The following is a 27,533-nucleotide window of genomic DNA, read 5'->3' as shown; positions in this document are numbered from 1 at the left end:
GTGGTGGACTCAAGACAATGTTGGGGATCTGTTGGCAATCATACATTTACTGGTGAGATTACCGCAAAGCCACCCAGGAGTGTGTACCACTTGTTGCATGAAGTGGTGGGTCCTGGGCATTACATGGCTTCTGTCAAGGTGGTGGACTCAAGACAATGTTGGGGATCTGTTGGCAATCATACATTTACTGGTGAGATTACCGCAAAGCCACCCAGGAGTGTGTACCACTTGTTGCATGAAGTGGTGGGTCCTGGGCATTACATGGCTTCTGTCAAGGTGGTGGACTCAAGACAATGTTGGGGATCTGTTGGCAATCATACATTTACTGGTGAGATTCCCGCAAAGCCACCCAGGAGTGTGTACCACTTGTTGCATGAAGTGGCGGGTCCTGGGCATTACATGGCTTCTGTCAAGGTGGTGGACTCAAGACAATGTTAGGGATCTGTTGGCAATCATACATTTACTGGTGAGATTACCGCAAAGCCACCCAGGAGTGTGTACCACTTGTTGCTTGAAGTGGCGGGTCCGGGGCATTACATGGCTTCTGTCAAGGTGGTGGACTCAAGACAATGTTGGGGATCTGTTGGCAATCATACATTTACTGGTGAGATTACCGCAAAGCCACCCAGGAGTGTGTACCACTTGTTGCATGAAGTGGTGGGTCCTGGGCATTACATGGCTTCTGTCAAGGTGGTGGACTCAAGACAATGTTGGGGATCTGTTGGCAATCATACATTTACTGGTGAGATTACCGCAAAGCCACCCAGGAGTGTGTACCACTTGTTGCATGAAGTGGTGGGTCCTGGGCATTACATGGCTTCTGTCAAGGTGGTGGACTCAAGACAATGTTGGGGATCTGTTGGCAATCATACATTTACTGGTGAGATTCCAGCAAAGCCACCCAGGAATGTGTACCACTTGTTGCATGAAGTGGCGGGTCCTGGGCATTACATGGCATCTGTCAAGGTGGTGGACTCAAGGCAATGTTGGGGATCTGTTGGCAATCATACATTTACTGGTGAGATTCCCGCAAAGCCACCCAGGAGTGTGTACCACTTGTTGCATGAAGTGGCGGGTCCTGGGCATTACATGGCATCTGTCAAGGTGGTGGACTCAAGGCAATGTTGGGGATCTGTTGGCAATCATACATTTACTGGTGAGATTACCGCAAAGCCACCCAGGAGTGTGTACCACTTGATACATAATGTGGTGGGCCTAAGGCATTTCAAATTCAAATTCATCTATGAGCTAAATCGCTTCTTGGCATAGTTGATATTTGTATTTGGGGTGTTACATAATGAATACATCATAATCGTCCAGGTATACAACATTAAATATGGTAGGATTATTAAACATATATATAGAGTAATTTATTCAGACTATTATAATGTATAGGTTTAAGTAAAGCATTATCTAAAATAACAAAATCTACATGTTTGAGGAGGGTTTTAATGCTAAGCATTTTTCTAGTTTCAGAAAACAACGAATTAGCTGTAACTGGATTCACGAAAAATGAGGTAAATAGATTAATCATTTTCAAAACATTGCATTTTATTACGTAATCAATAGATATTGTTGTTTTATCCATGTTTCTAGTTCTGATACATAGACAACAATGCTACGATATGTGATTCACTTGCCATTTTCATCCCCATAGTCCATAATGCCTTAATCGTCTAAACACTGTAACCCTTTACAGGTAGTGTGGATGACAATGTTGCCAAGTGTGACTGTGGCTCTAGCCTTGTGTGTAGCTCTGGTGAAGATGTGGCAACGCTGTTTTCTCTGGCTCAATCGCCGTCTTCATCCGCAGCCGCCTCACTGGACTGGGATATACAAGCCTATCAGTTTGGATAGGTCAGTTATATCATAACGATACTTTAAAACGGTACTTTATAATTTATTTTTGTAAAAAATACAACCGACTTCAAAACGCTCTAAAAAGAATGAAATAATTTTAATAAAGTAAACTTTTGTATTATTAGGCAAGCTCACGTATTTTAAGTCGGTGCGGCTCTATGATGATTTTTGATACAAAATTGAAAGAGGGTGTCCATGTTGCAGGTGACTATCTATAACTAAAGTTGTTAATCTGCATGTATTTTTCATAGTTATGCGTTAAGTGTTATTTTATTACCGTAATCAGAGATCGGCATTATAGTGGTATTAACGAGTATCTTTAAAAAGATTATAACGCAATTAAATGTTTCTAACTTGGAAAAGTAACGTTTTAATACTAAACTAGCTTCTTTTCCCTATCATAATATCAAACTAAATTATTTTCCTATTCATATAGAACATTTGTGTGTGTTATTTTCATAATGCATTTATTCTGAAGTAAACATAAAATACAAGAAAATATTTCCTTTAATATACAAACAAAACAGTTCAATATGTTTTTTTATATATTTATATTATCCAGCTACAATTTATTGATTTTCAAAATACACACACAATATTTAATTTCAATCATATTTGCAGTTTGAGCAGCGCCGACTTGAAATACGTGAGCTTGCCTAATACAAAAGTTTACTTTATTAAAATTATTTCATTCTTTTTAGAGCGTTTTGGAGTCGGTTGTATTTTTTACAAAAATAAATGATTTAATGATTTTTAGTGACTGTATAATTTCTTATATATTAATTACTTGAGGTTTTTTGATAAGCAAAACTGTTTGAAACAATCAAAAGTTCCACAGAACAATCATTATTTTAAAACTGATTGAGTCACCTGTTCAGGTTACATAATCAATGGGTATGAAAATAAACATTTTTAGATATTCCTTAAGAAAGAAAGAGTTGTCCATTACATTAGGCCTAATGAAAAACTAATTGTCTTTTCTAGATACATTGAAATGTCAGACATCATCGTTTCCTGCAATCGGTGTACTTCTACATTATAAAAAGAAATACAGTAACGTCTCAAGCCTTTTGGAACAATATGAAAGTTATTCCTCAGCCACCAGCACTAAAAAATCTCTCAAAAGTGGAAAATTGGTCGTTAACACGTATAGTACCTTTGGAAAATATTATATAGATTGGTTCAGCTAAAAGTGGTGTAAGTCATGTAGGGGGGTTTTGTTTGCTCAAGATGTAGCCTAGTCGAAATTGCAAATCATCTTCCTCTAGGACTTTCCGAAGCAGGCATAATAGTATTGATATGTTATAGTAACTGGGTAGAGAATATTAATACACATTCCACATCTGCAAATGCATGTTTAGTAATTAAAATATTTAACACTTTTAAGACAATTGACGATTATGTACTGTCACACTTCTTAGGTCGTGTAAGGAATAATTGCATTTAATTTATATTTAGACCTGTTTTACGAATGCTTTGGTTTTCACAATACACCTTTATTTGTCAATATCATACAGCTATTCACTGAAACATATATGTTTTTGTAAGTCAGAATATTCAATACTAAAAACAGAATTACTGTATACACAAATCAGGTCAAACGTTAAAATAAATTTTTTATAGTAACCAAAACAAATTGCATTTTTCTCAATGTAATTCATTTAGGCTCCATGGCAAAAAATAGTTTATTGATCAATATGAAGCAACTGGTTCATGAAGAATTGTCTGTAGCTTAATTTAAATGGTTTCAACTAACAGCTGTAGGAATGTTATTATTATTTATTGCCTTCTCTGCACAAATGTAAACAATCTGCACAAATGTAAACAAAATAAATGTTGAATATTTAAGGTTTTCAGAATGTTTCACCGAAACAAATATTATACTTAAACATAATATATAAGGTACCAAATAGAAACTCTCCTGGTTATTTTGGTGGTGGAACCACACTGATCGGTAAAAGAATCACAGAGAAATTGGTGAACATACATAGAAAAAAAAACATCGCCACAAACAAATTGAGAACCTCCTCCTTTTGTGGGTAGTGGGGAAGTCGGTTAAAAATGAGAACTAGTGAGTTTGCCTGTGAAAAATATAAGAAGTTATTAAAACTGTGACGGGCAAGAACTAACTAGTGACCTGTGCCGGGGAGTACTAAGATTTAGAGAAACAGGATAGTAAACAAGATATTGTCATTGCTGCGCCATACAATGGTTTACGTAACGTCCTGTAAGGCTAGATGTCTTTCAAAGCAAGTCAATAGATGAATGCTTTCGTTCTAAATGTTTTAAAATATAATTAACACTTTTATCCTTATCCCTCTATTCAGTTGTGCATGATATGATTGTTAAATACAATTTTACGTAGTAGTTCAAACATTTTTGACCCGTGTTAAGATTCATGGTTTTGGTGCAAATAAGGTCTGAAGCCTGGTTCAACTCATGCTTTAGGATTAACTTTGATTTCCATAAATATAGACATAGACATAGACATATTTTATTCATGAATTGGGTACAAATTATACAATGCACATCTCTATCGTCAAATACATTATATGGTCTAGTAGCATTTAAATCAAAACGAAAAATAATTAGTTAAATCTATTTTATTCTAAAGATTTAAACAAATAAGTCAAATAAAAATGCCATGTTGAATGAGATCAGGCAGACAGGAATTCTTCGGTACTATAAAACTCACCTTCCACCAAATAATTTTTCAGTAGTTTCTCAAAACTTTTAGAGCCCAACCTTGAACTGCACTGCTTTACTTCTTCAGGAAGCCTATTAAAAAAAAAAATGGGCCCGAAAAATTCAGAAAGGAATACAAGCCTATAAAGATTTAGATTTATAAAGATTATTATATACAGATTTATAAAGTCATATCAAGCCTATGTTCTTCTTTGAAAGATTAGCTCCAGTTGTGTTCTAAGAAAAGAATATTTCAAACATATATAAACTGTCCTTTCAGCTTTCCAATCCCTTAGAAACCGAAGAGCAGCCGGCCCTGTTGGCATTTATGCGGAAATCCTCAAGCTCGTCGTTGAGTATAATCCAAAGCAACTTTTGGATAAGTTGAACACCTGCTTGGCTTAGGGGAGCGAGTTGATCTACTGGTTAAAGCGCAGGAATTTGGTCTCCGAGGTCCCGAGTTCAAATTACTAATGGATTTGATCTAAGTCAAAACGCCTAAGGTTCTATGACAGATAAAAAACCTGCTTGGCAGGAGGTGTTTTTCTGTTGGCATGGAAAATGGCCTTCTTGGCTCTCCACCCCTTTGTATACTCGACACCACCGGCAAAGCGGAGAAGCTAATTCGTGTCAGACTGATCAAGGCTTTAGTCTCTGCGCGTAGTTTCCCCAGCAGCAGCACGGTTTTAGTTCCGGCCACATGGCCATTGATGGTATTTAGCAGGTAGTTGAGGCAGTGTCTAGGGTGTGGAATATAATCACTGGTCGCATGATTATTCTCGTCATTTCTTGGCTTGAGGAACGCGTTCAACTCCTCCAAGTGGAGCGATATGCTGCGAGCACACGTTCCGCGTTACCTCCTGCGAATGATCGAGTCCTACCTTTCAAACCATGTCTTTATTTTTGACATAACTAAGGGTCAGCATTGGATCTCCATCACCTCTCGGACTGCATAGGGATCCTAGGACCCGATCTCTGGAACGTGTCTTAAGGCGGTTTCACACTGGCGTCCGCGGACGGATGAAATGATTCGGATGGATGCTACGTCCCTTCACATTGCGAGCTATGTTTCAAACGTCCACTCATTCGCGCATGCGCATAGGGAAGTTGGTAAATTGGCTCGTATGGTAATCCACACTCGTCCGGTAAACACTTACTTTCAGAAATAGTAACGCAATATATGCTACTAATACCCTACAATACAAATCATTATAATAATGATTTACTGTACGTACAGTAATTCGTATAAATATACATGGTTATTGGTTAGGACTATCTCTTTGGAGTGTAGTCTCAATTTCCAACCAAACTCTATCTTTCTCTTGTTGATCCCTATAAATTTCTATAGTTGCATCCCAGATAACTGGGTAGGCACGGACAGCCTCAATTAATTCAGCCATAACAAACAACAAGGGAGGACACAAAACAACAACTAGACGAACACTATGACTGTAAACACAAACTACTAAACACTGTGATGCGAGTAACACATGCCTCGCTGAGAGCTACACGTGGTTTGGTGCTCTGTCTGCGCGTGCGCGAGGGCGTGATCGTCCGCGGACGTTTTAGAAAAATCGCTCCCAGACCGATTCCGCCAAATCGTCCACGGACGAATTTCTGCATCCGCGGATGGACGCTACGTTTCAATGGGCGGTGTGAACGGTCCCATCTGATAACATGGGCAGAGATTTATTTTCGGATCCGTCCGCGCCAGTGTGAAACCGCCTTTCACACGAACCGTCTTAGTACACGACAGTGTACTAAGACTCAAAATTATCGATGAGACCCAACCTAGTTGGCCACGTCGACGACGTTGCGTCTCTGGTTGCAAGAGGAAGAGACAAAACTCGGAGTATTGATATTCAGAGTAAAGGTAGATTCTCACATATCAGTCCAGTCACAGTTCCGTTACAGTCCAGTTATAGTCCAGTCACAGTTGCATCCGCAATTTCTCAGTCAAACTGTCAATCTTTTGTTTCTGTCACTCTTCCGTCACTTTATTTACAGTCTTGTTACAGTCAAAAATGTTTAATTAAAACACAATAAACTTCATAATTTAAATAAAAAAGTACTATTTTCAAACCTCAAACGTCCGTCAGGCGTCCGAACAATCCCAAAATGTCGTTGAAAAGAAATATGAAATTGACTGACAGATGCCGGCAGAGCGACTGACGGAACTGCAACGGATGAGTGTAGATAGCGCAATAGAAAATCCATTAAAGAATATTTTTGTTAACTGTGTCGTGCCTGAAGTGACTGGACTGCGACGTGCCGTAACTGATGTGTGTGAATCGACCTTGAACGTGCGGATGCAGGTTCACGGCTTGTCGCTGGCAGTCGGAAAGACGGAGATCATCATCTTAACCATGAAGAGGATTCTCACCGTCCTTTCTGTGCAAGTGCAAGTGGACCATGCCCAACTGGAGACCAAGCTATATCCCGAATACCTTTATCTTAGTTTTATGATAGTCATCAAGATGTCTTCTAGGCAGTAGATCAAGCGAACCATTCACAAAGCCCCCAAGGGTGTCGCTGCCCAGTAGTCTTGTGTCATACGTAGGCAGTTCCCGCTCCGGTAAACACCATCTACTCTGTCGTCCAATCAGTGCTCTTGTAAGGTGCGGAGGTCCAGGCAAGTGCGTGTCTTCCGTGACCGGCTTTCTCTCATTCAGCATTGAAGGCCCTTGCAAGTTACTTCTGCCTACAAAATATTGTGGTGATAGCCGGTCTGCCGGTGTCATTCCCGTCTTCCGTTCTGCGAGAGAGAGACGGGTAACCGCAAGGAGACCTGAAGTATATAGAGAGACTACTGCCAGAGAAGAACACAACCGCAGTTTCGACCGCTGGCAGCACAAATAGAACGCTGTTCGTTCTCGTTCTTCGTGACGTTCCAATCCAGAGAACAGAAACCCTACTGGACTGAGGCTGTTTTAGGACTTAGTCCTCTTCAGCCAGCTGAGTCCAGGGGTGTTAGACCACTAGGGTTATTCCCAGCATCCGACCATGGGTGGAATGGGAGCATGGTAAGATTGGGTATTTCGTGAACCGGTTTTGTCGGGTTACGGGTACATACGTGCCGGGCCGGCAACTCAGACTGTTTGTACTGTCCTGGCATTGGAGACACGACCGAGCACACCTTCTCCTTTTGTGACAGGCGTCATCACTCCCAACAACATCGTTTGAGCTATGCTCTAGGGTATGCGGGACCTGGAGCTGTGTTGAGCAGTTCGCCTAGGCCAAAATGTGGGCAAAATCCTTAGGAAAACCTTAGAGATAAACTAAAAATAAAAATCCCAGTGGCTTAGTTAAAAAGGCCTAGTCTGAAGGATTGTGCTTAACAGTTATAGCCTAGTCTCCAAGGAGATTAAGGGATTTTTTAGCCGAAGGTCTTGGGACATTGAGCCCGTAGGATTCCGGCACCACGCGAGGTCATTGAAACCTCTTAGTGTGCGTAAACGCATCCTCCCTAAAAAAAACCTGTATACACTGTGAACTATTTATAAATATAGTTTTATATTTGCAATGTATTTATTTACTTTTTACTTTAATTGTAGTTTTCAAGAACAAAATCAACGTTTAAAATAAGCTTTATATAGCCTATACTTTTATCATGAAAAATGTTTATATCACTAATTACTAAAATAAGACAATTTAAAATTTTGGGTCACGTGAGATGTTTCAGAAGACAAATTTGACGTATGCTGCTATCTGCTAATAAAATTCCACCGACGGAACTTGAATAGTTCCAGTAATAGTTTGATCTCCGGTCAACTGCCAAAGCTTTGATCACTTAAAAGTTAAAGTAGTTGGTTTGATCAGAAGTTAAAAGGCTGAATGCGCTGTTGAGCAATCTCCTGCATAACTTCAGCAAACATTCAACAAAGAGCATTTTGATCGGAATTACAAATTGATCGCTAAGTTCAAGTTTCTTAATCACATATCACGCTAACAAACTTAATTACTCCTTGAATCAGTTTTTAAAGTGGTATATATACTACTTTGAAATTTAATTACTGCACAATTATTACTACTGTTATTAACACTAACAATAGCTGTTATTTGCAGTTTGTAACGAAACAAGGGATCCAACAATAGTTTGCAGAGTTTCACTCTGGATAAATATGACCATGACGTATTGGCAAAACGTGCTCAACAAATGCTTTTGTTCACAAGCATTAACCAGTTTTAAAAATTTCTCTTTGTTCTAATACAGGAACAAAGGCACGGATTTTCTCCAATATAATTTTACTTCAATGGCAAATATAGTATTTTTCTTCTTTATCTAACTTCGGGTAATTAACTGTTCTACTTATACAATAGTTATTTTTAGGAAAACTATTTTAATTTATTATTTGGGCATTTATTTAAATTATTTACAATTGGTAACTGATTGTATCGGTTCAGTTCAAATTTGATACCCGTAAGGCAAAATTCTTCTTGTGTATGCAGACAATCTTTACTTAACTAAAATTAAAATACTCTTAATGTAGAGAAATGTCCATAAAGTATTTAACAAATAATGTTTCGATAAGCTAATCTGATCAGCTAATAACAATCAGTTTGATTCAACACGTCACACTTTCAAATAATTGCCAATATCAGCAGTCCTTAGTCAGTATTTGATTGACATTCGATAGCCATAGTCATTTTGGTGGGATGAAAAATCACAACTTCATTTTCTACGTTTTGACTAATGCATGACAATTATATTTTACTTTAACATTCTCATTTATACCCCGACTTTATTTAAAAAAAAAATCGATTGGGCAATTAGTTTGTAGTAAGACATCATTATTATTTTAGTGTTAATACTTAAAATGATATCATGTGATTTTCTTTTGAGACAATAATCTAAATCACCATGTTATTTTCTATAACAAAAGCACAGCTGTGTCTGTTATAACCTGAATATAAATAAAAGATGGACCTGGGTTGGCTGAGATGCCTCGTATAGCTTTAAGATTTTTTCATCACTCCTCACCGAAAGTAACTATTTTCGATAACAGCTGACATCAATGAAAGTAGCCGTTTCCCAAGCTCTAATTTAGGGCGAGGGAAAATCGATCAGCTGATTTTCCCTCGCTCTAAATTTACTTTCCCTCGCTCTCAATTAGTTTTCCATTTATTCACTACGCGCGCTAGTGTTTTGTTAAGGTTTAACTTAATGATTTAAATCAGCTGTATGTATTGTTCAAAATCGTTTTATTCTTTTATTAGCGAATTTCCCTATAGGGAAGTAGCTATTACCGTAGGTGGCACGGTAAGACCTAGGCCCGGGACCGATTTACTTTTTCATTTTGATGTCCCCAGAGGCCAAAAACACTATTCGTTCAAATTTTTATATATGTATATATATATATATATAGATTTATATATATATATATATATATACGTCCGTGAACGCGATAACTTGAGTAATTTTTGTCCGATTTTGATGAAATTTGGTTTGAAGGTGTAAGGCGGTATAAACTTGAATGAGTTCGCGAACCAGCATGATCGGACTATGGGAACAGTGTTTTACGGGGACTTTTATGGGGTAAAAAATGGTTTTTCTCATTTTTGACCCTCAAAACACAAAATTTCTCAATTTCTCTCTAGACCTTGTTAAAGAGCTTAAAAAAGCAAATAATTTAGTATATCAAAGTGTTTTTGTACGGTTATTGGTAACGGAGAAAATTCCAAAAATTGTAAATTTAAAATTTCCATGTTATTCTTATGGAGAATATTGTAAAATGATGTAGTTTGCTTGTTTATTGATAAATTTGGATTAAACTTGGCCAATTTATTTCTTTTATACTAAGCTATTAATATTTTACTAAAAAACTCGCTTAATTAGTTTTCTTGTAACAGCAAACCTAGGTACTTGTTAAACCTAATGTTATTTAAATAGATTTAAATTGAAAATCAGTTCAGACCAATGGAAATTCGCTTAGTCGGCAGGTATGCTGCGGCGGGGGTATTTTTATGTTTGAAGTATTGAGAAATGTACGAAGGTTTCCTGTAGAATATTTTATTTTATTTTATGTTTTAAAAATCAAACAAAAACGAACATAGGTTTACTTTTAGAAGATTTTATTTTATTTTTATGTTTAAGCAAATTGTTTGATGGATAATTATTGTAATATTACTGAGGTCTGCTATTCTGTGTTTGTGTATTATTGCGTCGTGATGAAAAGTATCGTTCATAACTCGTACCGAAAGTTATTATCCGGTACTTGCTCCATTATTCCCGTCCTCGGCTTCGCCTCGTACGTGAAAATAGCTCTCACGTACTCGGCTTCGCCTCGCACGTGAAACTGGGATTCCCTGTGTTCGGCTTCGCCTCACACAAAAACTTGAGCGCGCGCCGGAAAATGCCACTTTCGGTCCTAGTAATGAAATATACTATTACAATACCAGCTGTTTTCTTAACCATGATAGTTTAAGCCTGATGATTAAGTACTGCTTTATGACTATGCACTGTTATCCAATCGGCTGGACTAGTTTTACTACTTTTGTACAATAACTGTAGCCTAGCATTAATTAGTCGAATGTGCTACGTAACAGTTATTCATAGTAATAGGAGGATTCATCTTTAGTGGAAATATTAAAAATATCTTGTAAAATAATGTGTTTAGAATGTTCATTTAAGATTGTGCAACGGAAATTAAACATATTGTTCTAACATGTTATTTTGTTTCAGTGGACGATCTGCAAGAGTTACATTTCCGCATCTTCATCAGAGAAACATTCTTTATGTAGAAAAGGAAATAGAGGTAAACCTTTTGTTTGGAATGCAGATTATCTTTTACTTGGTTAATCAAATACTCCTTGTAATCATGTATATAGGTTGGTAGTGCTTTTTTGTAAGAATTGAGAATTCAAGTTTCTTCAGATTAACGTAAAAAAACTATATGCCTACCTACTTACAAACAATGACAGCAATTTTCCGAGAAGGAGTTCTTTTGCACTAACCACGTCACTAGCCAAGCTCATAATGTAACAGTTGAGATAAACTAGTCAATGCCTTGTGCGAAGCTTGGACTTGTTGTTTCATAAATATGGTTTAGTTCACATGTATTACTTGCCTCCAAAGATTACTCCTTAGGTCCTGTCTCTGTGTTTCCTATAGGAAGCTCGGCAGAAGGGAGAGGCCGATGGATATGAAGTGAGTTACAATCGACTGGCCTTAGGCCGGCAGATCGGCAAAGGAGCCTTCGGCCGAGTGTTCCTGGCCAGAGCTGAGGCCATCGCTGGGGTCGCAGGAAGCTCCATTGTTGCCGTCAAGAAACTTAAACGTAAGTGACGTATACACTTTAGGAAGTGGTACTCAGAAATTGGTAATAGCGTAAATATAATAAACTATGTTATGAATCCAAGGCTTACAAACTAAATACGTGTTAGTACAAAACCGAAACTTATCTTAACTTAACTTTCAATTTATAAAAAGAAAAAACAATAATTCTAGTGCAAATTATTATGATACATTTTACGGTCTTCTTAGAGGAATTGGCTAGAGAAATAAAAGGGGAAACATCTCTGCAAAATAAAGAAAGAAGGAATGGAAACATAACTGAGAAAACAGTTTTTGTGACCTCGTACACGTCTTTAGATAACAAGACATGTAGTTTTACAATTCTTCCTTCTATTATTTTCATTTAGGAAAAAGTAGTAGAATGGTAGGTATATAACTTATGAAAATATCCCTCTAAGGGGACTTTTAAAGACTAGTAACAGCTTTATAACTTGCCAACCCAATAAAATCAACGGTGCTGCTGGTTTACTAGTACGCACCAACTTCAATGTCCTCCAGTCATAAATTGATGACCTGTTTGTTTTAAGGTTAGTTTATAATAAGACTTTATATATTTTTCTTTTTTCGAAGTTTACGATTTTCGTTGTTATTTCGTTGCCCAAGTACCCTCACTGATAAAAATGTTTGATTTTCAATTTCTTTTTTTTACATAATTAGACTTTCGTTAGCAGTTTTCACGGCATGAAACACGTTTGTAGACCAGAAATAAATCATTTACAACATTTGAAGGAAATCATCGTAGCCATTTTAAGGAACTTAGTTTAAGCATACATAAAAGCGAACATTGCTTATGTAAGAGTTCTAGGATATAATCAAATGAGTAGTGCTAACAGCTTTATGTATACTATTGACTGGCAATATTTTCTTGTTTACTGTCTAATCGAATAAGCCTCTTGTTACAGATAAAGCCACAGTGGATGAGGTAGAAGAGTTTCTTCAAGAAATATCTATGATGAAAAAAGTAGGGCACCATCCCAATATTGTGACGATGGTTGGTTGCTGTACCTTGACTCATCCATATTGTATGATCATGGAGTATGTACCTTGTGGTGACCTGCTTGCCTACCTTAGACAGCTGAGATCTCAACATGATAGATATCGTCAGCTACAACAGTTCAGTGTAGCAGCTGGGTGAGTTTCGTAGGCTAAAGCTGAAGGACTCCATGCATAGAGTTAAATAAGAGATTTGTAAACAAGTAGATTTTTTTGTTTGCTTAACGTTTGGGTTTGGATGCTGAATTAATTAAATACTTTAAGTGGCATGGTTCTATTTTTATAATTTGCATTTGGGCAAGAAGATACAGCAAACATAATTTATCTGGACTCACAAATATTAACTTCACTTAACCTAGACAGCCTTTTACGGCGATTAAAAAAAACTGTTATACACCTAGGCTGGGAACGCGCCACTGTAGACACACACAATGCTTACTTCAGTAGTTTGCTGTTTTCATGATTTTTAGTACATAATTCAATTTGTTTGGTAAAAGGTGTTTCGGAATATACAAAGGGTCAATTATATCAATCAATCAATTCAACGTTAATATTATATTGTATAATTAATTTAAAGATCTTATATTAATCAATGGTGGTACGAAACGGCCCCATAATAGTCCTGCGTCGTCGATATCACTTATCTAACTCATGATTATGTCTGAAGACCGAGATTAGACCTTCGAAGCCTATTGCAGTATGTAGGTTTAGTTAGTTTTATTTTGATTCCATAAGCTTCGACCCAAAGTTAGGCCGGATACATGAGGGTTTACTATAAATTAATACGGAATCAGTATCATAATATGGCCGTATGTTGATTTCCAGGAGTTCTGTATCTTCAGATTGTTCCTACATTACACCTCTTCCTCCACCCAGCTGTGCGTCCAGTGTTCAGCCTTCCACACGTTGTAGTAAGCAAACAATATTATTATTAGCATTAATTTAGGAAAGGTCATTGACAGGAAAGAAATTGACTACAATACAAACATTCTTACATTATCACGCAATGACGGCTGAACATATTTCAACCGAACATACAAAGGTTTTTTCTAGAAACTGTGGGAAGGTTTATGAAGAAACAGATTTAAATTTATATTAAAGTGTAAAAGACACTATCTGAGGAAAACCCCCACCGTGGCAAACCTGCAAACTAAGCGAATTTCCATTTACCTGATTGGATTTACACAAAAATGTCTCCTTAAAATTTATTCCCTATTTAAATAGAATTAGTTTAACAAGTACTTAGGTTTGCTGCAAGAGGGAGGGTAAAAGTGTTTTTATGGATAATACCCTAGTAATAAATAATAAATGAATTTTCTAGTTTTGATCAAAATATTTTCATAAACAAGCAAACTACAACAGTTGACTTACTCTACATAAGAACATGGGAATTTACAATTTAAAATGTTTTGGAATTTTATCCGTAACCATTAGGCACATGCTAACGCTTCAATATACTAAATTATTTTTTTTAAGCTCTACAAAACAGTTTGGAAAGAAATTATTGCTAAATTTTATGTTTTTTGGGTCAAAAATGGGAAAACCCAATTTTTACCCCATAAAACCCCCATAAAATCCCTTCCCCATAGTCCAAGTATTATGTTTTCGAAGGTCAGTGATTCTTGGAATTAATCTCAATATACCTTATTTAACTTTATACCGCACTAGCTATAACTACTACCATCATACGACTATGAGAATGAATAACACAATTGAAAAGTGGGAAATTTAAATTAATTTTAGAATTTTAAATTAAAAATGTTTTTGAATTTTCTTCGTAACCATTCACCGTTCAAAAATGCTTTGATATATTAAATTATTTGTTTTTTAAGCTCTTTAAAAAGGCCATGTTGAAAATTTTTTAATTTTGTGTTTTAAGGGAAAAAATGGTAAAAAAACACATTTTTACCCCATAAAACCCCCCGTTAAACCCCGTTCCCATGGTCCAATCATGCTGGTTTGCGATCTAATTCAAGTTTACCCTGCCTTACACCTTCAAACTAAATTTGATCAAAATCTGACAAAAATTACTCAAGTTATCGTACGGACGGACACATATATAAAAATTTGAACGAATGGTGTTTTTAGCCTCTGGGGACATCATATTGAAAAAAGTAAATCGGCCCCGGGCCTAGGTGTTACCATGAGACCTTCGGTAATAACTACTTATAGGGAAATTCACTAACAGAATGACATATTTAAACTGTCCTCTTATTCAGCATGTTTTGTCAATATATTAATCCTCCACCAAAAACGTTCGCTTTGACTATGCAAAACATCATTCGTGATATAATTAGTAAAACAAACTCTGACCATTTGAGGTTGGGCATGAGCAACATTAGGTTCGCTAGTTTGTAGATTTACTAGAGTCGTTTCCTGTTCCTGTTAAACCACCAGATCTAGTAAATATCGAACGAAACTGTAATCTTTGTACATTAAACATACACATTTACCACCACAGTTCATTTGTTCTATTCACTTGTAATTAAAAAATTATTACTAAATCGTTTATTTATTTATTAGTAGTACGTTAGACATCTTGAGTGATTCGTTGCCGACAATGCTTTATGTTTATGTGCATTTTGAAAATTAAGCGAGGGGATTCCCACAATCTTCTTTGTGGCAAAGTAAGATTGAACACACAATAGTTAAGCTCCTTTCATCCCCTACAAGGTTGAAATGTTATCTAAGGGATGAAAGGACTCAGTGTAGGATTTTAACCTCAGTTTGACTTAAACCGTATGCTCGTTGAGTGCCAGCTTAATGTATTGAGCATTTCAATTGACATGGAATAGAATATTCAATTGATATAGTTCTTTGGAAATTCAAAAGGATGTTATGAAAAATTAGTAAAATGATATTTAAAATTATAGTTAGGTATCTGAGGGGTTATTGTTATTTTCTAGCAATTAAAATATCGCCAATTGAATCCTACTAGTCAGTAGTTATTATTGGTTTTGAAACTGGATCCAGCTCAGCTGTGTTTCATCATTGGGAGTTTAATAAATGGTACTGTACTGAATATAAAAACAGCTGTTGTTATTCAGTAACAACAGCTGTTTTTATATTCAGTACAGTACCATTGATACCATTGAGGTGTGCTAATTTAGGATACTATTCCTATGGGATGGATTTGCAAATTATGGTTTGAATAAAACTAGGTGGTGTTCGCAGAGCGTCCTAGGTGGCGTCCACACAATTGAGCAGAGCTATCAGGGCATTATTTTATTATTCATTGGCACTCACCACCAAGCTTCATTATTATCTTTACCTACAATTTGAAATCGAGACATTATTTGTGTAGAGAAAATTATTATGGAATTTTTAATGAAGTGATTGTTGATCAAAACAGCTTCTCATTGTCCCAAGTGAACGGAAGTATAAAACACAGTTGTGTCATTATATGTATTTTCAAAGACCTGCAATTACATTTTAAGCTTACAACCGATGCGGTGGTATATGCATTTTCCTCCTTGTGATACAGTTTCGTGATAGCACAGAATTCAACCAAAATAGTTTCGGCTTCTACCGTTTTGGTGACTGATTAGTGCATACACGTTTACCTGTAAGAGATGGTAAGGGTATAAATGGAAACACGAAAGGCATTCCCTTATATCTGACACCCTTAGAACTAAAAGAAATAAAATAATAAACCAATTTCGTAGATTAAACTAGTAAGTAAATTAATTTTCATGAACTAAATTAAACGTTGATTATCGACTTTTTCATGTGTTGATGTGTCCAGTCAGAACTTTTGCAATAGTCTCTAGTCGTTCCTTGGGAAAGCCTGGGCTGATAAATAACCCACCCATCGGTCGAACGTGGCTCGTGGAACGTAATACGGTTTTCATTGAAACCAATTTATCACTACAATATGCTCCTATAAAAAACTCAAATAAGATTTCTTATAGAAGTCTTGGAGAGTGCTGTTCAATTATGTCGTATTTTTATAATGTGAATCGTAAGGAGTTTCAACTTTTCTCTACAGCATTTAAATGTTTAGTTTTCAAGATAAAACTAATGTAACACTGCTACATAAAACAGTAAATATTAACTTGTTTAGTAGGTGATAATTATGAATCATGTTCAACCTGAAACAAAAATGTTAATAGCACGCTAAAATAATGCTGTACATAACAAGATTATTAACAGCACGAATATTAGAACAGTAACGGTATTGCTCATAAAAATAAAATGATGTCACTTTTGTCCGAAAATAAACATGTTTCTATTATTATTGATTGGAACTGTCAACAAACGTTAAAAACATATTACTTTAATGCCTTTAGTATAAGGTTTGAGTGAATGACGTATTTTGTTTATGTTAATGATCCATACAGTTTCTTTTATAATATCCGTGATTAACTGTTACAATAATTTATCAGCGTTTCCTGATGTAGGCCTACTAAATTTAAGTACAGTTGATTTTATTCCTTTGTTTACGTGTAAAATGCTGCTTCTATAAGGATAATATTGAAACTTTGAGACCCCGTGGGGCAAATTCCTGTGAGTAGCTTTGCTGTGAGAACTTTGGCACTCACCTCCCCTTCATCACCATGCAAATGTTGAAATGATTGATCAGCCGTCTAGGAGGCGTTTGCTTATTACGAAATACCCCCGCCGCAGCAAACCTGCCGACTAAGCGAATTTCCATTTGTCTGAATTGATTTTCAGTTAAATTATATTTTAATAACATTAGGTTTAACGAGTACCTAGGTTTTCTGCTACAAGGAAACAAATAAAGTGTGTTTTTGAGTAAAATATTGATAGCTTAGTACAAAATAAATAAATTTGACAAGTTTGATCAAAATATATTCATAAACAAGCAAACTACAACATTTGACAATATTCTCCATAAGAATAACATGGGAATTTTAAATTTACAATTTTTAAATTTTCTCCGTTACTAATAATTGAACAAAAATACTTTTATATACTAAATTATTTGTTTTTTTAAGCTCTTTAAAAAGCTCTAAACAGAAATTGGGAAATTTTGTGTTTTGAGGGGCAAAAGTGAGAAAAACCAATTTTTACCCCATAAAACCCCCCGTAAAGCCCCGTTCCCATGGTCCGATCGTGCTGGTTCGCGAACTCATTCAAGTTTATCCCGCTTTGCACCTTTAAACCAAATTTCATCAAAATCGGACAAAAATTACTCAAGTTATCGCGTTCACGGACGTATATATATATATATATAAGTCTATATATATATATATATATATATATAAATACATATATAAAAATTTTAACGAATAGTGTTTTTGGCCTCTGGGGACATCAAAATGAAAAAGTAAATCGGTCCCGGGTCTAGGTCTTACCGTGCCACCTACGGTAATAGCTACTTCCCTATAGGGAAATTTGCTAATAAACAAGAATCGTTGTATAAGAGCTTAGTTCACTTAGTTCAATAAATATATATACAGAGTGGTCATAAATTATTGGACTCATTTTAAGATTATTTGAACAAATAATCAAGCAACTTAGAAACATTGAAATGGTTTCATTGCAAATCTAAAGCAGATTTTGCAGTAACTAGAAAAATTAATTATACAAATTTCAGTAATTATAAAAAGTGTTATAAAAGTCTATAAAAATGATCTAAACTCTGAGTTTAAGCTATGTTTTATTTTTGGTGTTGTGACATAATAATAGTCATCTGGCCAACAATATACCTTTTCCTACAGTCACCCGACAAAGTTGGCTTCCTTGTACTGTTTATAGTACAGAAAGCTGCTAATTGCTGCATATTTATACTTTGCCGTACGGTTTATACTTTGCCGTACGGTTTATACTTTGCCGCACATCAGGATTCCAACGAAACAACACAAAACAGCGTGGTTCTATTATGCACGTAATCCGTGTACGCTTGGAAATAGGTTGGCAACACTTAAAGATAATAATACTATGAGCAGCTGATTGACTATTATAACTACGATTTAACCTGTCATTTCGTGTTTATAGTTTCGGTATTTCTGAACTTTCTGGACTTTTCTTTTAAACGTTTTTAAAACATTCCTACGATTTTAATAAACAAGAAAATGCCTTTAAAGCATTTTTTAAGGCGTGGAAACCACTTCAAATTACAAAAACATACGGAACTATATTCTCAAAACGCGGAGCACATTTCTTGCCGAGGAAAAATAGCGGAGTGATACGGACCGCGGGTACTACTTTCTCTAAGGCACCATTTGTGTTGCCAGCTGAACCTAAAAACGTGTCGTATAGTGTTTGAAAGACTAATTATTTATATGTTTTATAGTGACTGTAGGAAAAATATAATGTGTAACACGAGTGAAAAAGGCCTTTGCTGCACTCGAGATCATTCCGCACTCGCCGCGTGCAGCAAAGTGCCACTTTCACCACTAGTTACACAAATAACTATTCTACACCAGCCGTGTATTTATTTGACGAATCAAACATTAAACTGGCCTCAGTATCAAAATGATTATTGTGCAGGAAAAATCGAAGTGTGTTCTTTGGTTTCATGAAGCAGGTTTGGTTTAATGAAGCAGGTTTGGTTTCATGAAGCAGGTTTGGTTTCATTAAGCAGGTTTGGTTTCATGAAGCAGGTTTGGTTTCATTAAGCAGGTTTGGTTTCATGAAGCAGGTTTGGTTTTATGAAGCAGGTTTGGTTTCATGAAGCAGGTTTGGTTTCATGAAGCAGGATTGGTTCCATGAAGCAGGATTGGTTCAATGAAGCAGGTTTGGTTTCATGAAGCAGGTTTGGTTTCATGAAGCAGGTTTGGTTTCATTAAGCAGGTTTGGTTTCATGAAGCAGGTTTGGTTTCATTAAGCAGGTTTGGTTTCATGAAGCAGGTTTGGTTTCATGAAGCAGGATTGGTTCCATGAAGCAGGTTTGGTTTCATTAAGCAGGTTTGGTTTCATGAAGCAGGTTTGGTTTCATGAAGAAGGTTTGGTTTCATGAAGCAGGTTTGGTTTCATGAAGCAGGTTTGGTTTCATGAAGCAGGATTGGTTCCATGAACGAACGGAAAGTGTCTAACATATAGGCCTAGTTTAAAAGGTCCTCAACTCAGAAGAAAACATAACTTACAACAACAGTTTTAGTGATTTTTATAGACTTCTCATAACTACTTTTTATAATTACTGACATTTTTAAAATACTTTTTATTGTAGTTAGTGTATAAATCTGCTTTGAATTTGCTATTTAATTAAATATTACACATGTTTCTAACTAGCATAATTATTTAATCTTGAAATGTGTCAAATAATATATCACAATATATAACCCATATATATATATATATATGTATATATATATATATATATATATATATTAATAGAATGTTTTTTTCTCTCAGATGATATTTGATTTAGTAATTGAAGAGAAAATGAAAATACTGTATGACCCAAATGTTGATTATTTTTATCAACAGAAAGACTTTGATCTTAGAAACAAAATTAGGTACTTTCCTGTTAAAGGGAACATTCATTATTATCGATGATTTTTTTCTCGATATATCGATATTAACAAATTGAAACATATCAGCTGACAACAGTTGTTTATCGTAGTTACTACGATAAATAAATTTTGTTCAGAATCGACAAACAAAAATTTAAAAAAATATTGAAATAAAACTGTTCTAAACTAACCTAACAAAACTAACCAAACTTGCTGTAACATTTAAAAACTCCATTTAATATTCTCCACTCGCCTTTTCTGTTATCAAACGGAATTTTTAAATGGTACAGCTAGTTTGGTTGGTTATGTTAGGTTAGTTTAGAACAGATTCATTTCTTTCCATATAATAGACTATATTTTAGCCTAAATATCAGCTGTCAATTTGTAATATATCGTAAAGGGGAAAAATCCATATATCGAAAAAATCATCGATAATAATGAATGTTCCAATTAACAGGAAAGTACCCAAAATTACGTTCACTCCGCCACAAAATTACTTGTGTGTGGGAGTGGCATATCATTACATACAAGACGATTTTATATTAGATTGCAAGCTAAACAGAATTGAAACCAAATGTGTTTAGAAGTATTTGTTCACATGGGAATTCTACCTAAGAATAGCTATGGGCAATTAAACTGTCTTAAATCTTTGTGTAAGTACTATAATTAGTATCAAAACTAATTTAATATATCTGAATAGTTTGCGACATTATACCATGTGTAGGAGAAATAATACCATGTGTTTATCATTTAGAAATAAAAGTACTTTATGCTTTGACATAAATCTTATACAGAAGTTTCGAAACTCTCTCCTGAAACTCCGTGGGCATGTTCCTTAGGTAAAAACAAACAAAAAATATCATATAAACATATTATTCCCTATCTCGCCTCATTTTCCATCCGTCAGTGTGTATGTATTTTTAACTTCCCATAACTTCCCATACATAACTTTGAAACCACTATAGGTACTACCTATAAACTTTGTACGTGAATGACGACTAATAGGAACAAATTTTGTTGGAAAGCATCAAGTTTCTACCTTGTATAATTTCAAAATGGTGGCCATTTTTAATTTACAATGCTTAATAACTCAAAACCCATAGGATTTATAAAAATGTTACAAGCAACAAAATTTATGGAAATGTAATTCACTTTACAGAAATGTATAATTTGTATAGAGTTATAAAAAAAATAACAGAGAAAATTTAATTTTTATAAAGGTTACCTGCTAATTCATTAAATTTGCCCAAATATTTAGTTTAAACTTGAGAACATCTTATTGCTCTTCGTTACTTGAGTTATAACCCTATTAAAATTATACATTTCTGTAAAGTGAATTAATATAAATTCCCATGCTTTTTGTCATTTGAAAATCTTTTATAAATCCTATAGGTTTTTAGTAATTAAGCTTTCAAATATTAAAAAGGCCGCCATTTTGAAATTATACAATGTATGAACTTGGTGTTTTGCAAAGGAATAGTTCTTATTAGTCATCATATACGTACTATGTTTAAAGTTGGTACCTCTAGTGGTTCCAAAGCTATAGGAAGTTAAGTAAAAATAGGGTGAGATAGGGCATATGTTTATGTGATATATACCTTTTACCTAAGGAACATGACCATGGAGTTACGGAAGAGAGTATCATAACACGCTGTATAAACGATTAGGTTTTAACTCAAAATGTGGAACAATAGTTAGATTAAGCTATCAAGTCATTAATTTGATAAACCTCCCATATGACTTCTAAGTAATGTTTGAGCATGAATGGTTAATTCAAATACATCTATTATTCAAGTAAACTATTGCGGTGTCTTAATCGAGAGTATTAAGTTGTTTTGTAAAAGGGGTTAAACATTAAATACGAAAAGAAAAATACGGTGTTGGTAAATCAGATCCAAATCTTTCTCGACATATCATGAAGCCCAATGGCTTAAATGGCTTGTAGCTTAATCGTTCAACAGGCTTTGTAAGTCCAGTTGCAGTCTGTTGAATGTTTAGGGATAATCCTTTGTGAAACAACAAGTCTTATTTGATGACCATGATAAAACTGTAAAGGACGTTGAAGGGAAATTAATCGTAAATGAACTCAGATTTAATAGGTTCAGAGCTTTGAGACTTTAATGTGCGGTTTTGACAAAAAGCAAAATAAAATCCTGAGATTTTCCTTTATTATTGCGAATATTATTTTACCGTTGTCCTCACAGTATTCTATTAGACCTGTGGGAACTAGACCTAGGATCGATTAAATTGTATGTTTGATGACCCCAGAAGCCAAACAAATCATCATCATCCTTTGAAACTCATATCTACGTATTTTTTATATGATAAAAATCACGACATTTTTTGTCTGTAATGCAATTTTTAGGTGTGTTTACATTACCCCAAACTAAAGTATCACGTTGTAATAAATACATTAATATATATTTGATAAAGCCTTGTCTTTGCGTCAAAATAATGACCGTCCAGTAATACGGGAGAGGCTCAAATTAAAGATGCCCAAACAGGTCAGTGACTCTTTGGATTAATCGAAATTGAACCTACCTATCCTTGATAAACTGGCGTTAAAGTAGGAGGTCCTGGCGTAAGAAACACCTGTCATTGCCAGGAACAAATCTCCACAAGGAACCTCCACGCCATTCTACATTTATCCTTATATTTTTCTCGGTTAAAACAAGCACAGTGGCATCTCAATATAATTTGATAGGATGATATTCTAAATGCTTAAAAATCATTTACTTTGTGACTAGGTGCTATGAGCAGTATCGCTGTGGACGGGATTACACTAGAGGTAGTGCTTGATCCCAGGGAACTGCACAGCTTCGCTTCTCAGATAGCCAGAGGAATGTCATACTTGGAAGCTAAACAAATCACTCATAGGTATATTAGCAATAATTAAATGTTTTATGTAGTTAAAATTTAGTATGATTGTATCTATAGTTTATATAAAGGGTGTCGTGAAACTCGCCATCAATATTTTAGGGCATTGTTCCTGAGAAATGGGCGAATGTTGTAAGAAACATATCTAAATATAATATTTAAGTCCTTAGTTACTCAAACAGCCGCCATTTTGTTGTTCACTTATTTATTTATTTTTCTAAAATGTGATTAAAGATACGAAATTGAAACGTTGTACCACAATTCCACAATTTATGACAATTAGACAAAGCTATAAAAATTATGACACATTTTTTTGTAAAATCAACGGTCTATGAGCAATTTCAGAAACAAAATAAAAAAAAAACTTAAATAAATACAAACAAAATTAAATTGAAATGATACAATTTTACTGAATTTTAAATTGCCACCATTTTGTTTAATGAATTTGAAAAACTTCATTACTTTTTGTAGCTTTGTATAGTTGTCATAAATGTTTGTGCAAAGTTTAAATTTCGTATCTTTAACCACAAAAAAAAAATACTAAGTGAAAGAAAATGGTGGCTATTTGAGTAACTAAGGACTTCCAGGCTATTTAAATATGATTTTTGTATATGTTTCTTACTCAGGAGCAATGCCCTAAAATATTGGTAGAGAGATCCGGGACACTCTGTATGTAACAGAGAGCTTGTTGAATCTTCTTAATAGAAAACAACAACGTAAAAATCATTTAACTAATCTCCATGGTAGAGTTGTAGCTAGTTTTAGAAATAAAATAAAATTTAATTGAATTTAGGTTTCCATAAATAGTGCAGCTATCATGTAATAATTTGCGTTATATGTAAATTATTTTATCTTACCAAACTGAACGATAATTATATCGTATAAATATAATTGACAACAATTAATTATTCGTATATTGGCTCACCACCCTGCGGATCTTCTCTGGCGATATCTATTCCATCTTACTCGATGATTAACAATTATAAAGTAATGTTTCTCACTTCTACATGACCAATACAATAATGTTTGACTCTTCCAATACATTTGTAATAAGTCTACTGGAAATAAACATGTCTTATGTCAAAGCAAATTTGAAATTAATAGTTTTGTATATACAAATACATGTAATTGATAAATTCTAGTTTTTACGTTAATATTTCCTACTCGAGTTTTCCCGGTTAAGAATTAACTTCGAATCATGTACTAACAAAGCATAGAGTAAAAAGTAACAAAATAATTGTTTCAGAGACCTGGCTGCCAGGAACATTCTGATAGACGAGAGGAAAACTCTCAAGATCTCCGACTTCGGCTTGTCCAGGTCGGGCATCTACGTCAACACCAAAAGACGCAAAGTACCTCTGCGCTGGTTGTCTGTTGAAGCAATGAGGGACAGTCTCTACTCCAGCAAGAGTGATGTTTGGGCGTTTGGTGTTGTCCTCTGGGAGATTGGCACACTGGGTAAGTACAGGTAGAGGCAGACTCCCAACAGGGAGTTACTTAACAATGGGTAAGTATAGGTAGAGGCAGACTCTCAACATGGAGTTGCTTAACTAGGTATGTATCGGTAGAGGCAGACTCTCAACAGGGAGTTGCTTAACACTGGGTATGACTAGAGTTGCTGACCTCATTTTCTGAGAGAATAACTCAAGAATAATTATTTAATAATTTTTAAATTCTAAGTGAGAGAAAAGTCATACATATAGACTTTTGATATCATATTCTGGGAAATTGTGAGACTGGTAAAGTCTATGTAAGAGAGGGGCTAGGAATAGTGACATTTTGGCGTTGTCTGATCACTGGGTTAATGTAGAAAAGGCACAGTCTAGTGAGAGCGAGAGTGACGTCTGGATTATTTAGCGTTTTCCTGCGGGATTAATCAAAATTGAACCACTACACTGTAAAAGTACACTATAAAATTTTAGAGGAGATAAGTCTAGATGTCCTTACCTTCACTAAGATGTAAATGCACACTGTCTCGTTCTATGACTGTGCACAATGAACCTGTACAGTGCAGTGAGTAGGTTTACCTCAAAAATGGATCTAAAAGTAGTTATGCCAATGAAGTATTTTCATTTTGAATTAACTTCCCTCGTGATCATTTTACAGATTATTAAAGATATAATGTTTAACGAACTGTCTTGTTTGACGAACACCCACCTCATTTAATAACTTATGAAATGTAATTTTAACACTTTGATAAGTATTTAGTGAAAATCTTAGTAGTTCTTAACCACTATTCTCAGTGAAATTTCGTGCTTATTTACATTAAAGTAAATTTATGTCTCGTCTTAATATCGTAAGTTTCACAGAGCTAAATCACAGTGTGACACGTGACTAAACTAGAAAGCCTTTCTTGGTGTGTATTTTCCTAAAAGGCTTGACATTTCACAGCTTGCCTCGTTTACCATTGTTTTGTTACAGGAGGTTTTCCATACCCTACCGTGTCAGACCACGAGCTTTTAGCGTTTCTTCTTTCTGGGAAAAGACTTGAGAAACCGGACAACATCTCCGACGAATTGTAAGAGTTTTTAGAATATGATTGCTCAGATAGTATGACTTTGTTTAAAAATGGCAGAAATAAATGATGAAACTGTAGTGAAGGTTTGAGTAACATTATATAGAAGGCAACACAAGAATCATGTATTTTCGGGTTGTAATGAGAGTAAGAATGAATGAAAAGAACTTTTATTACCTTTAGAAAGGTTTTTAATAACTTGAACAATACTACATTGAATTATAATGGACTTGTTTACAAACACAACAAAACAATAATAAAGAATTGAAGACACATGTTTTTTACTACATTCTTCCTCCCTAATGTTAATGAACGTAGTCATTTAAATAATTAGGAGGTCTTCTGCTTCTGAAACTTCTTCTCGGATATGTGTTATGGTTCTCTCCTCTAGAAGCTTCTTGTCTAGGTTGTAAATTCTCGGCAGTAGTATTCATTTCATCTTCTTGGTTCTGTGTTGATGATGGACTAGGAAAGTATTCAGGTTCAGGTTGAGAAGTGGGTAATAGAATATTTTCATCACTCTCAAAATCGGTTTGCTCTATGTCTGTTTGGTACTCACCAACCGGAGCAAGATGACGTGTAGACACGGTAGTTTCTCTTCCGTCAGACAACTTAACATGAGCATACTCGGCATTCCCGTGAAGAAGTTGGACCTCTTCAACAAGTGGCTCATACTTGGACGTACGATTGAATCTCTTCAAGTAGACAGGGCCGGAATTGAGAAGCCATGAAGGAGCTGAAACACCATTGTTCCCAGATCTACGTGGATGTAAGAACATACGCTCGTGAGGAGTTTGATTTGTGGCTGTCCAAAGTAATGATCTCACTGAGCTGAGGGCATCCTCTAAAACTGTCTCCCATTGGTTTATTTCTAAGTTAAGTGATTTCAACGCCAGTTCAATTGTTTTCCATAGAATGCCATTATACCTTTCAACTTGCCCATTACCTGCTGGATTGTACGCAGTGGTTCTACTAGTTGAGATTCCAAGTGAGTTCAAGTAGCTTTTTAAGTCTTGGCTCAGAAATGATGTTCCTCTGTCCGAATGTATGTAACTAGGAACCCCAAAAGTAGAAAATAATGTTTTTAGTTTCGACTTAACTGTTGACGATGACATGTCTGAACAAGGGAAAGCGAAAGGGAACCGTGAAAACTCGTCTACTATTACTAATAAGTAACGGTTTCGACTTGATGAAGGCAGCGGGCCTTTGAAATCGATATTCAGCCGTTCAAATGCAGAAGTGGCTTTAATCAAAATCCCTTTGTGTTTGAAGAATCTAGGCTTCACAGCAGCACACACATTGCAGGAGTTTGTTATTCGTCTGATTTCATCAATCGAGTAGGGCAAGTTTTTACTTCGAACCCAGTGGTACAAACGTGTCACACCTGGATGACATAGATTCGCATGTAAATCAATCAACAGTTTTTCTTGATTTTGGATTGAAGAACATACTCTAGTCAGGGCATCTGCAGCCATATTATCTTTACCGGGTCTATATACAATATCATAATGAAAGCATGACAATTCCAGTTTCCACCTCATTATCTTTTCATTTTTCACTTTGCCATGACGGTTGTTATCGAACATAAAAGAAACCGACCTCTGGTCAGTAATCAGCTTGAAATGTTTACCAACCAAATAGTCATTTCCGCAGTGCTTCCACAATAGCTTGTGCTTCTTTTTCGACACTTGAATGTCTTTGTTCTGCTGGAGAAAGTATCCTTGAGAAGAATGCGACTGGACGGTTCGATTGAGTCAAAGTAGCAGCAATGGTACTCTCAGATGCATCAGTTTCTACAATGAACTGTGCTTCAGGGTCAATGCAGCTTACTACAGATCCGATGATTTCACTTTTTATAGTTTCGAAAGACTGGAGCCCTGCTTTGGAC

At 35.4% G+C, this 27,533-nt stretch overlaps 1 protein-coding gene across 1 annotated transcript; it reads left to right on the top strand.

The window, feature by feature from the left end:
- Positions 1-537: 537 nt before the first annotated feature.
- On the top strand, positions 538-26,376 carry LOC129000382 (fibroblast growth factor receptor-like). The gene is made up of 11 exons (XM_054427346.1): positions 538-880; positions 1,471-1,517; positions 1,700-1,857; positions 11,228-11,300; positions 11,657-11,822; positions 12,742-12,970; positions 13,658-13,743; positions 23,001-23,130; positions 24,377-24,588; positions 25,552-25,648; positions 26,253-26,376. Exons 1-11 carry the CDS (start codon positions 538-540, stop codon positions 26,374-26,376), a joined length of 1,665 nt encoding a protein of 554 aa, XP_054283321.1.
- The last annotated feature ends 1,157 nt before the right edge of the window (positions 26,377-27,533 follow it).

This window comes from Macrosteles quadrilineatus, unplaced genomic scaffold (assembly GCF_028750875.1).
Source record: "Macrosteles quadrilineatus isolate MER2022 unplaced genomic scaffold, UCM_ALF_1.0 Scaffold_8__2_contigs__length_117827958, whole genome shotgun sequence".
NCBI classification, from domain to species: Eukaryota; Metazoa; Arthropoda; class Insecta; order Hemiptera; family Cicadellidae; genus Macrosteles; species Macrosteles quadrilineatus.
This window is presented reverse-complemented; position numbering and strand designations above follow the sequence as displayed.

Excerpts from the sequence above, each read along its gene's own strand:
- LOC129000382 (XM_054427346.1), top strand. The coding sequence starts at position 538 with ATGGCTTCTGTCAAGGTGGTGGACTCAAGACAATGTTGGGGATCTGTT. Across the intron at positions 1,858-11,227 it reads AAGCCTATCAGTTTGGATAG|TGGACGATCTGCAAGAGTTA; the intron begins GTCAGTTATATC and ends ATTTTGTTTCAG. Across the intron at positions 11,301-11,656 it reads ATGTAGAAAAGGAAATAGAG|GAAGCTCGGCAGAAGGGAGA; the intron begins GTAAACCTTTTG and ends TGTTTCCTATAG.